This window comes from Aulonocara stuartgranti (assembly GCF_965226115.1).
Source record: "Aulonocara stuartgranti genome assembly, chromosome: 16".
NCBI lineage: Eukaryota > Metazoa > Chordata > Actinopteri > Cichliformes > Cichlidae > Aulonocara > Aulonocara stuartgranti.
In genome coordinates, this window is record NC_138952.1 from 29,159,476 (window position 1) to 29,171,973 (window position 12,498).

Sequence of the window (12,498 nt, forward strand, 5' to 3'; positions counted from 1 at the left end):
CTGTAGTGAAGATGAAACATCCCCAGTCAAGTGGAGGTAGATTTGAATATCATCAGCATAGCAGTGAAAACAGACATTATGTTTTTCAAAAATGGAGCCCAAGGGCAACATGTACAGAGAAAACAACACAGGACCCAGTACCGAGCCCTGGGGCACACCACAGCAACAAAGGGCAGAAGAAGAGGAATATTTTCCCATCATGACAGAGACCGACCTCTCAGAAAAATATGATTTAAACCATGAGAGAACATTTCCTTTAAGGCCTGCTACTTGTTCTAAGCTTGCCAAAAGAATATCATGGTCAACCGTGTCAAAGGCTGAAGTCAAATCTAATAGAACTAAGACCGCAGAGCGCCCGGAGTCAGCGATTAGAAGGAGGTCATTGAAGACTCTTAGTAGGGCAGTTTCGGTGCTGTGACGCGGTTTAAAATCCAGACTGGAATTTATCACTTATACCGTTTCTCTCTAAATGGGTCTGTAGTTGCTGAAGCACTATTTTCTCTAAAATGTTTGACATGAAAGGGAGTTTAGAAATCTGCCTGTAATTTGCTAGAGTGTTATGATCAAGGCTGCTTTTCTTGATAACAGGTTGCACGACTGCATGTTTAAAGACAGTCGGAACACAGCCAGATAACAGTGATGAGTTAAAAATAAGATACAGGACCCGATTGTATTCAATCCATCCTTAATGATACGAGAAGGAATAATGTCATGCAGAGAATTTGAGCTTCTCAGGTTATTAATTATTTCATTTAAAGTCGAGAACGACACAGGTTCAAACTGTTGAAAAACCGTTGACCATTCGGAAACTGGGGCTTGATTTACTACCGGAGAATGTGGGGCCCTTAACACTGAGATCTTATCTATAAAATGATTTAGAAATTTTTCACAGAGGGTCAGGGAGGCATCCATCGAAACATCAGAGCAAGGATTAACCACTGAGTTAAAGATTTTAAACAGAAATAGTCACCACCTTTTTTTGACTGAAGCGGTTTTCAAACACGCACTGCAGCACTGACCTTTTCTAGCACTTATCTGAGAGCACAAATATTGGTTTCAGTCAGATGTGGGTGTTAAACGGTTTTTCACCTGCCAGCTTGGGGCATGTCTGATGGCACCAATGTGGGAACTGTACAGACTACATCCAGAAGTGAGAATATGGGAGACAAAGGCTACGTTCACACTGCAGGTGAAAACGCATCAAATCCGACTTTTTTGACCCTATGCGACCCATATCTGATCATGGAATGACAGTGTGAACAGCTCAAATCCGATATTTTCAAATCCGACCTGGGTCACTTTCGTATGTGGTACTCAATCCGATACATATCTGATGTTTTAGAAAGCGTCTGCAGTTTGAATGGCCATGTCGCATTAAATCCGTCTTTTACATCACTGACACAAGACAGACGCCAATTATCAGCGCCGGAGAAGACAACATGAACCATCCAGTGTAGATGTCAGTTAAACTGCTGGGAAGACAACGTTGGAGAAACGTGAACATTTTATTTGTACTGCATAATCTGTAGATTCTGACAGAAATCTGCAGCTATCCTTGGAAGCACCGCTCCTCTAAAACAGCAATAAGGTTAATTATTAGGCCATATGTAAATAACAAAATAACTTAAAGCAAAATTGGGAAACGTAAAGTCTGAAACAGTTTGGTCTGGGTCTAAACAGAGCGCGTTGTGTGTGACGTTAGGGCTGTGTGATATGACCAAAATCTCATATCCCGATATAAGACATCTATCGTCCAATAATGATATAAATCACAAAAATTTTACATTTTATGAAAATTCTGTGAATCTCGGGCAGCTCGACTTGCGTGAAGTGTTTCCAGCTGGGTGTCGTGTACCTGGAGTCAAATGTTTTAACCGATGCATGACACTATACATTGTTAGACATAAGTTGTAACGGCCGCTGTTTTCTTTGTGAGTATTTATTACACGGCGTGCTGCGGCGAAAAGCCTGTTCTAACGTTTGAGTCTAAGGTTTATTTTTTAGCACCTGGCGGCTCTTTTTTGCTTCTCATCCGTAAACACTGCATACTCTTTCACGTGATTCAGTTTATTTTGAAAAGTCTCAACAGGATCTTGAGCTTTATTCTGAAAGGTTTATGTGGAAAATAAACAAGCGGACACGCGATGGTTTTACCGTCGTTGTTGCTAACGACAACGCATAAAAACAGGCTCTTGTCCGTCCATAGAGTGGTTATATTAAATATAAGAGAAAGAGAGAACTTTAAGAAATTAACATAGCCACTACAGTGACCATCAGAACGGTGAAAGAATATTGCCATAAACAGTTTATTTTGCGACACAGCTGGGTAGAGCCTAACCCAGCTGTCTTAGGGCAAGAGGCAGGGTACACGCTGGACAGGTCACCAGTCTGTTGCAGGGCTAACACATTGCGACAGACAACCATTCACACACATGGGCGATTTAGAATGACCACATAACCTAAACCGACTAACTGCATGTCTTTGGACTGTGGGAGGAAGCTGAAGTACCCGGAGAGAACCCACACAAACACGGGGGACTCAGGACCTCCTTCTGTGAGGCAATAGTGCTAACCACCGTGCCAGCGAGAGTTTAAAAGAGTGAATAAATTCATAAATTCAGCCCCATTTTTTGAGGAGGTCCATGACAGCAAAAGTCAGCATCCACAAACTTTCTAAGTCTTAATGAAGAACGTAACTTTTGAGTCCAGTCCTTTTTGATAAATATTCTCATTTTTATCTTTGCTTCACTGTCTAAATCTACAATCAGCCCGCCTCCTTCCCTATTCTTCCATCCTCTTCTGTCTTAGTCATCTCCCTTTCCTCTCCTCTCCTCCCTCTTTATCACATCATCCTAATATCTCCTATTTTTCTCTCCCTTCGTTCTCATCAGCCATCTGATACCCTGTTAGCAGTGACCTAGTTGGAGGGATGCCTCCTCTGGCCTGAGGCGAAGGCAAAGCAGCACACACTTAGCCGCACACGTAATGATGCTGTTGATGTTATCCCCTCCTCCCTTTTTCCAACTAAGTTCATGTACATAAGTCATATCAGACCTATGTAGAATCATAAGCATCCTCTAATTCCCCTGACCTCTTTTTTAATTCATTTATTTTTTTAAACAAAACAGACTCTGGTCTATTAGCCACATTCCTACTGTTAATTATTCTAAGATCAACATTTAAAAACAGCCACAAAGTGTGGCGGCAAATGCTGCTTGTAAATGTCAAGACATCTTAAGAAAAACAGCAGATGGTACAGCCTCCACGGAGCCCTCATCTCCACATCACAGAGTCAGTGTGGGATTACATGAAGAGATAGAAGACACCGAAGACCACAGAAACCCACAGAATAATGGTGGCACCATCTCCAACATCAGCGTAGCCAGTGATTCTGAGATAAGTCAGGACACCAGTGATGAGTACAACGTGCAAAGTAAAGATGGCAACCACTCATGGGAAAGAAGAAAGAAGAAATCCACTCGCTGAAACATGTCCGTTTCTTTGCTCTCTCCTTAAGGCCACCCTCCTTTGGTCAACAGTCTTCCGATTGGCTGTCTCTCACAATTAGAAGGTTTGAAGAGCAGGTAGGAGGGGCTGCTGTGCTCACAGGACTAACTCAATAACAAAAGACACAGTCGGAAACTGTACATCTGCAGCAGTCTGGAAATTTAAAGAAAAATAAGGACAATCATATCCCACATCAGCATCCCACAATACCACCACTTATTCAAGACAAGTACACAACATAAGCTAACACAAGCCAGACTGATGCAGTTGGCAGGGTAAAACCATCCTTACTTGCTTCTTTGTGAATCCCCAGTGATGTAAAAAAACTGAGAGCAGTGATCCAGTCGCCAAATGACTGCTGTGCAAAGGTAAATGTGATGTTATACACTTCTTGCCCCTTTATCTCATCCCTTTATTATGTCAGCTCTTAAATAAAAGGGAAAGCCAGAGAGATGGATTTTAACAAACAAACAACTGGGAGAGGTACGACCATGGAAGGAAGTGCAATTCTCTTCGGCTTTGAATCCGTCCCTGCACTACACCGTTTATCTTAAACCAAGCACAGGTTTGTTTGTAGCTTCTGTCAGAGAGAGACAGCCACCAACGGCCAAGAGCCTGCTTTTACCTTACAAGGACAGGTCGCTCTCTGTGTGTACACATACAGGGAGTGCAGAATTATTAGGCAAGTTGTATTTTTGAGGAATAATTTTATTATTGAACAACAACCATGTTCTCAATGAACCCAAAAAACTCATTAATATCAAAGCTGAATGTTTTTGGAAGTAGTTTTTAGTTTGTTGTTAGTTTTAGCTATTTTAGGGGGATATCTGTGTGTGCAGGTGACTATTACTGTGCATAATTATTAGGCAACTTAACAAAAACAAATATATACCCATTTCAATTATTTATTTTTACCAGTGAAACCAATATAACATCTCCACATTCACAAATATACATTTCTGACATTCAAAAACAAAACAAAAACAAATCAGCGACCAATATAGCCACCTTTCTTTGCAAGGACACTCAAAAGCCTGCCATCCATGGATTCTGTCAGTGTTTTGATCTGTTCACCATCAACATTGCGTGCAGCAGCAACCACAGCCTCCCAGACACTGTTCAGAGAGGTGTACTGTTTTCCCTCCTTGTAAATCTCACATTTGATGATGGACCACAGGTTCTCAATGGGGTTCAGATCAGGTGAACAAGGTGGCCATGTCATTAGTTTTTCTTCTTTTATACCCTTTCTTGCCAGCCACGCTGTGGAGTACTTGGACGCGTGTGATGGAGCATTGTCCTGCATGAAAACCATGTTTTTCTTGAAGGATGCAGACTTCTTCCTGTACCACTACTTGAAGAAGGTGTCTTCCAGAAACTGGCAGTAGGACTGGGAGTTGAGCTTGACTCCATCCTCAACCCGAAAAGGCCCCACAAGCTCATCTTTGATGATACCAGCCCAAACCAGTACTCCACCTCCACCTTGCTGGCGTCTGAGTCGGACTGGAGCTCTCTGCCCTTTACCAATCCAGCCACGGGCCCATCCATCTGGCCCATCAAGACTCACTCTCATTTCATCAGTCCATAAAACCTTAGAAAAACCAGTCTTGAGATATTTCTTGGCCCAGTCTTGACGTTTCAGCTTGTGTGTCTTGTTCAGTGGTGGTCGTCTTTCAGCCTTTCTTACCTTGGCCATGTCTCTGAGTATTGCACACCTTGTGCTTTTGGGCACTCCAGTGATGTTGCAGCTCTGAAATATGGCCAAACTGGTGGCAAGTGGCATCTTGGCAGCTGCACGCTTGACTTTTCTCAGTTCATGGGCAGTTATTTTGCGCCGTGGTTTTTCCACATGCTTCTTGCGACCCTGTTGACTATTTTGAATGAAACGCTTGATTGTTCGATGATCACGCTTCAGAAGCTTTGCAATTTTGAGACTGCTGCATCCCTCTGCAAGATATCTCACTATTTTTGACTTTTCTGAGCCTGTCAAGTCCTTCTTTTGACCCATTTTGCCAAAGGAAAGGAAGTTGCCTAATAATTATGCACACCTGATATAGGGTGTTGATGTCATTAGACCACACCCCTTCTCATTACAGAGATGCACATCACCTAATATGCTTAATTGGTAGTAGGCTTTCGAGCCTATACAGCTTGGAGTAAGACAGCATGCATGAAGAGGATGATGTGGACAAAATACTCATTTGCCTAATAATTCTACACTCCCTGTATATAAGTTAATGGCTTGGGAGGTATTTCTACTTTTAATTATTTTTTTAAATTACTCGATTACATAAAACATACAAGCAGTCTTTGTGCACACTAGAAGAACAATGAGGAACTTTAAAAAAAAGACAATTTGTCAGTTAAAGTCACACAAAGTTTAGTTAAGAGGAAAAAAAAACAGTCTATCTCTTTAAATCAGCATCATCAACCCTCTTAACGCTCAGTGAAAGCACTCTTTTTAAATGTCAATACACAGCATCACTGCAGCTTGGTAACAGCTGCTGGGTCAAGCAGTATTAATCACAATGAAATTTTACATTGCTTCTAACGTCTGGTAATATAAATGAGGAAGCATAATCACTTTTGCAGATGAACACTAGTGATTATTATTGATCCTCAATAATGTAAAGAAAACAAAGCCCAAGCAGTAAATAAAATGAATTTGAACTGCACTGAATCCGAATCCACTTGGTCTCACAGTAAGTAAAACATGAATAATAATAAAATGTACAACACACACTTTTCCATCTTGTCTGTCAGCCACTAACACACTGTGATCACAATAATTTCCCCACCTCTTGTGCGACACTCTTAATTAATGGCTGACACATTTTCTCCCAGCTTTATTTCCATTTTAAAGGAATCGACAGCTGACTGGTTGTGATTTTGTTCTTTGTGGCAGTACAAAATGTTACAGGAGTTTTCTCAAACTCCTGCAGGTTAAACTGGGAAAACAAAAAGCCAGATTTGATTATTTCTGAAGAAAAATGGAAACACAGCTAAGTGCATTTGGCGGAGAAAAAAAAAGACAAAAATCTAAATCTGTAGATCCAACTGTAGAAAAAAAAGGAGGAAAAAAAGCTGAATATTTTCCATTTGTTTACTATATTTGCCACAGATTTAGAATTATTTCATGGAAGTAGTCATTTAAAAATAACCCCGGTGTTTTTGGTGTGAGCCACTTTCTCCAGCTCATCCCGGGGGACGCCACGCATGCATGTGAGATGACAAATCCCCCCCATGGTAATCTGAGGTCTGGCCCCCAATCCCAAACCAGTCCAATGCACCTGGGAGCCATCCAGGTGGCATCCCGGTCAGTAAGTGTATGACAATATGGCAGTAATGTTACTTAAAAATCCCAGCCGATTTATTAACTACTAGGATTTATTAACGGACATTTTAAACATCATCTTAACAAACCAGGATTTCTGGTGCCAACTACTTATTTAGCCAACATAAACATTGATTGATTAGGTAACATAAACACCATCATAGTGTAAACCCAGCTGAACTTTCAGGCCAGTGTTAAGGTACCAGAAGCAGACATCACTCTGTTGGACACGTGCTATCACTGAACTGAACTAAATTGATTATGAATAGATTATTGGGAATCAAAGAGTAACACTGTCTCTACATCAGCTGGCATCCAGTTCCACCTGGTCTCCACAGAGGGTAGTCATGTGACCATGCACCAAACGGACACTGACTGTTGTACTGTCCTTCTGAAGTGCCACTGCACAACCTGCACTGCAACAACACATTAATTATACAGTGCTAGCTGAATATCACATAATTATTAGAAAAAGAGAAAAAAACAACTTTTGTTCTATGAGCCTGCATGTATGATCACCTCAGGTTTGCCAAGCTTCTGATCACAAACCCATCTTTCCAAATGTTCAGCGTGTTTCGCCCCCGCAGGAGCTGTTCCTGGCATCAGTAATGAAAGTGGAGGCTGATGCACCAATTGCCATGGTTTTCAACCCAAAACACACACACGCACACAGCCATCACCAGAGTATATGTCCAGCTTCCTGCAGTGCTACCATGTGTTTTCAATGAGCAGCAGGAGGTCGAGTTACATTACAACTACCTCTGCTGACAGCTAACCGGTACCAGCTGTGGAGAACCCTGAAGGAACAAAACAGGACAGGACTGTAGTTGGGGCAAGGAGGAGAAACGTGTCTGCACATGCTCAGTTCAGACTCGCTCGGATTCTTTGCTGAAGGCGCTAAACAACCACACATTTTGCAATTTATCTGAAAAAAAAGAAAAGTAGTAACGGCCTGCTTTGCTGCTTTTTTTCTCACCATTTTTCATCATTTTCTCTAATATCTTTTCCTTTGTGTTACAGTAAATATTCCAACAAACTTTCTGTAAAAAAGAAAGCAGCTATTTAAGGCTCTAACTTTCTAGAGTGCAGCTTCAATTTATCTCAGTTTACAAACCTACAGCATTAAGGAGGAGGATGTGTGGGTGGTGTTATATTGAAAACCGGGTCTCCAGCACCTTTGGAAGAGGCAGGAACAGTCATCTCTGCCTTTTTTCCTGACAAAGCTAGGAGTCTGGATGGCTGTTTGAAGTATGAACATCTAAAGTAGGATAGACCATTTCCCTGATTAAAAACTGACCACGTTAATGATCAATAATGATCATTATTATTGATCACAAGAACAGCAAAAATTACTTTTCCCCGATTATTAAAAGGAGCCAACAACTTAAAACTCCACCAATAATGTGTAATTGAAATGCTGTATTATTTAAGGATGTCACATGCATGGCAGCAGAGCATTAAGATCTGCACCACCTGCAAAGCTGTCATATTTTACACATTCTAGTAGTCCCACACAGCTGTGGGCAGTCAGAACAAGAGGCTTCAATAGAGCAGAGCATTAAAATCCACTTTAATTATCACTTTGAGCAGAGGCAGAACAGGAAAGTCAGCACACAAGCTCAGCTCCTGCTGTTTGTGTCTCCTGACATCAGCCTGATATCTGCAGACAGCTGTGAAACTGTGCATACAGGCGGACTCGATAGTTTCATACTCTCCTCCTACTTTGCCTCTTCCAAACATAGTTTTATTAATAAACACAACTAATGACCAGTTTGCAACTGGTTCACATAAGAGATATTTTCAGGTTACATTTGTCATGGAAATCAGTTTTTATACCACATAACAGATTACAAGGTCTTGAATAATCAGGCCCCAGTTTATGTTAAAGACCTCATAGCACCCCATTAGAGCATTTTGCCATCAGACTACTGGCTCAATTGTGGTGCCTAGGATATTTAAAAGTAGAATGGGAGACAGAGCCTTCAGCTTTCCTTTCTGATAAAGCATAAAGTTAGAGCTGGATGAGGTGACCCTGAATCCTTTTAAATAAGGCTAGGCTGCTGTGGGGGTTTCCCATAATGCACTGAGTGTTTTGTCTTCATTTACCTCTTCTCATGCTCTCCGTTTTTATACACCTCTCTGCATTTAGTCATTCATTATTATTAATCTCTGGCTCGCTTCCACAGTGTGTCTTTTGTCTCATCTACCTCCTCTCACCTCCAACCAATCGCAGCAGATGGCTGCCCCACCCTGAGCCTGGTTCTGCTGGAGGTTTCTTCCTCTTAAAAGAGAGTTTTCCCTTTTCACTGTTGCCAAGTGTTTGCTCACAGGTGTTTGTCTGCATGTCAGGATTGTACAAAATAAAATGGGAAGGAGCCCTTGTCCTCCCCACTTCCCACACCCTTGTTCAAAGCCAGGTGTGGTCTATGGTTTGATGTCAACCATAGACGTGCAAAGTTTCATGACTGTATCTTGTACAGTTGCAACATTATGTTACTGAAAATCTCTGTTCACTGGAAACAAATGAACACTCAAAGCACCTTGATGCAGGTAAGGAATCCCAGAAAGTTGATTCTGAATGAAAAGAATAAAGACACTCTGTAACCCTCCCAATCCCACCCCTTAAAAAGCACTAGACTGATTTAAATCTGAATTTGGACCACAAGGATGCCAGGATGTGGCCACATAAGACAAACAACGACTTGACCTGGGTAAACTCTGAATCCAAATATTTAGCCCATAAAACAGGATCAGCACACTGCGCTATTATGTAACAATCACATCATCTGCTGGCTGCATAAATGTAGGCCATCCTCTGGGTACTGAGTTAGCCTTGCTAGGCTCAATCTGAACATGCAGTGTGAGCAGTCTAACGAGCTAAAAAAGACTTTCAGTTTTCCTGAGAAGATGACATGTTACTGCTGATGTGACTGCTAAAATGAGGAAGCTAATGCCAAGCTAGTACAGCGTGAAAACAGGTTGAGAAATAAAAAGGTCAAAGGTTATAAAGGAAGGAAGAAATAGAGAGGAGAAGGAATAAAAGTGGGGAAAAAGAAAGTGCCCTTGTGGTATTCATCAAGTGTAGATGTGCAGAACAAGATTTCTGTGTCGGTCTTCGGTGATGCATCATGTAGCGCCTGTGTGCTTCTGGCCTTTAAAGAAGAAAGACTGTTGTTGCACTTTCACTTGTTGACTGACAGTAAGACTCACACAAACACACGAATCTAAATGAAATGTGGCTATGAACAGGTGTGTATACAGGACCAGCTGAGGAGGAACAGTTGTCCGTAACAGCCTCGCCTGCCCACGTACTCATACACTCTCCGCTAAGCAAGTACGGGGGTGGAGGGATGGCAGCCCAGTACAGCTACTGGTGTCTAACTCACTATCTCACATTCTCAAGAAGCCATCAGTGGATAATGAGTGTTAATTTAACACTAAATTTAAGGGGCTGTATTATGCCCATGACAAATTACTGTGCTATAACACAACAGCCTTGAGTAAGTCGCAGTTGAAAATTGCTGTATGTGCAGTTTAGATCCAACCTTTGCTCGTCACGTCCGGTTTCAATGACATGACAAACATTACGTTTGGGGGGTGGGGGGGAACATCAGCTTGAAAATTCAAAAATAAGACTTCACAAACCAACAGGTGGCATAATGGTAGCTACATCCATCTTTTAGACCAGGGGTGCCCAATCCCGGTCCTCGAGAGCTACCGTCCTGCAGCTTTTAGATGCATCCTTGTTCCCACACACCCGAATCAAATGAATGGCTTGTTATCAGGCCTTTGCCAAACACGATGGCATGCTGAAGAGGTAATCAAACCATTTGATTCAGCTGTGTTGGAGTAGGGATGCATCTAAAAGCTGCAGGATAGTAGCTCTCGAGGACTGGGATTGGGCACCCCTGTTTTAGACCATCCATGGTTTGAAAAGCAGGTGGTGGGCCTTATATGCTTACAGCCAGAAACAAAAATTATGGTTCACATTTGCAGCCTGCATGCATAATGTCAGATAGAAACAGTGTACAAAGTATGTGATAGAACAGGTCTTGCTTGTGGTGTTGTTGGTCCATTTGCCAGCCACAGAGAAGATCCACTCTTGTCCCCTTCCCTTCACAATGTCCACTTGACGCATACGTCGTCCGATTCCATCAACAATGGAAAGAGCAATAAGTGCAAACCCCTTTTCCTCCATGTCATATTTGCATAAATTAGCCTAGAGTTGTGAGCCTGACATGACCATATTTGGGATCTCCGCTGTCACTGACGTCATACAGAGCAAAGAGGAGAAGAAAGTGTCTGAAAAAGAGCATTTCGAGCACTCTAAAGTATGTTTTGAACATACATGGACCTCATGGTCTGAAACTTTGGCCATGTTAATATGAGCATCAACCACTGTAACAGCATTAAAAAAAAACATAATTTGTATCAAGAAAAAGCTGCCAGGTCAATCAGCGAGGATATTAATCATTAGCTGCATCTTCAAGGACAAACGGACTCTATAATGGATAATACTAAAGATTAATCTGATACATTTATTTGTCATAACAGCCGTATTTGCCACTTTGATGGCAAATTGAAACAATGTTTCATTAGGACTGAAACTAACAATTATCTTCAGATTCCCTTAATTCTGCCGGTTATCATTTGATGAAAATAAATAAATAAAAACTGTTTATATATTTTGTTTAAATTATCAGACGAATAGCATTAAAAGTAAATCATAAATCTCAGCAGCGATTTACGGGGCAAGTTATCGGCCACAATCACATACCAGTTAAGCGTCGCGCCAGACTCCCATTAACACATCTCTGCTCAAGCGATTGCCTGTTTACATAAACATCACAAACTTTGCAAGAGACATTTTACTATAAAAACGCAACTCGACAATTAATTCGGCACCCATTCAGTGAACATATTCAAACTTAATCCGGTTAAAGCAAACTTTTAAAACTAACCAAAATCCACCCATCACATTCCCACGGAGTCACGCTCAATCAGAAAACAACACGGTGCTGCGCAAACCACTTGCAAAAGTTGATTTTTCACTAGTAAAGATGTGTTTGAGGATTTTTTTTTTAAAAACCGAATTGACCCCGACAACCTTCCTATTCAGGCATCAGCGGGTCAGTGTTTGCATTGAATTCGCTGTGACTTTTCCCCTTTACATAAAAGCCACGGGTAACATAACGGAATCTGGCACGGTCATTCCATCACTCCTCTATCCAAACCGCCTACTCCCAACTGACATTGCCTCGATGTGTCATTTCACCCAACTTATACACTTGCTGCTTAAATATGAGCATGTACCTGGACATAGTTGCTTTCGCAGTACTCCGCGACTCTTTCCAGGTTGGTAAAACTGTCCAACAACGCTCTTCGTCCCGCAGGAATTTCCTCCTCCAGCAGCATCTGCAGCTCCGCCATTTTTACATGGCTTTTACTACACGGCTGCAGCGCGCGCTGAATGGATGGATCCTAGCGCCTTCAGGGGCTGTGCGGAAATCTCATTATTGTGATGGCATGAAGAAAAGTGAGCGAGTGGAAGTGCTCTGAGGGACTACCAGGCACAAGTGTAGAGCCCACAGTCGTAAGGTGGGGCCATGATATTGTTTCGTTTGACTGTTTAACCTTCTTTTTAGGGAATGTTAATCAAA

The 12,498-nt window shown here is 41.8% G+C and overlaps 1 protein-coding gene across 6 annotated transcripts in view; it reads right to left on the reverse strand.

Annotated features, from left to right (window-relative positions):
* LOC309691138 (abl interactor 2-like) overlaps positions 1 to 12,419 on the reverse strand; it is a 34,765-nt gene extending 22,346 nt beyond the window's left edge. Inside the window, exon 1 of one of the 6 annotated variants that reach the window (XM_082508714.1) lies at positions 12,152 to 12,419. In XM_082508714.1, coding sequence (XP_082364840.1) covers positions 12,152 to 12,268 — 117 coding nt within the window. In that variant the 5' untranslated portion in view covers positions 12,269 to 12,419. The remainder of the gene's footprint in view (positions 1 to 12,151) is intronic. The other 5 variants (XM_082508712.1, XM_082508713.1, XM_082508717.1 and 2 more) reach the window with 5 other exon arrangements.
* Between the last annotated feature and the right edge of the window lie 79 nt (positions 12,420 to 12,498).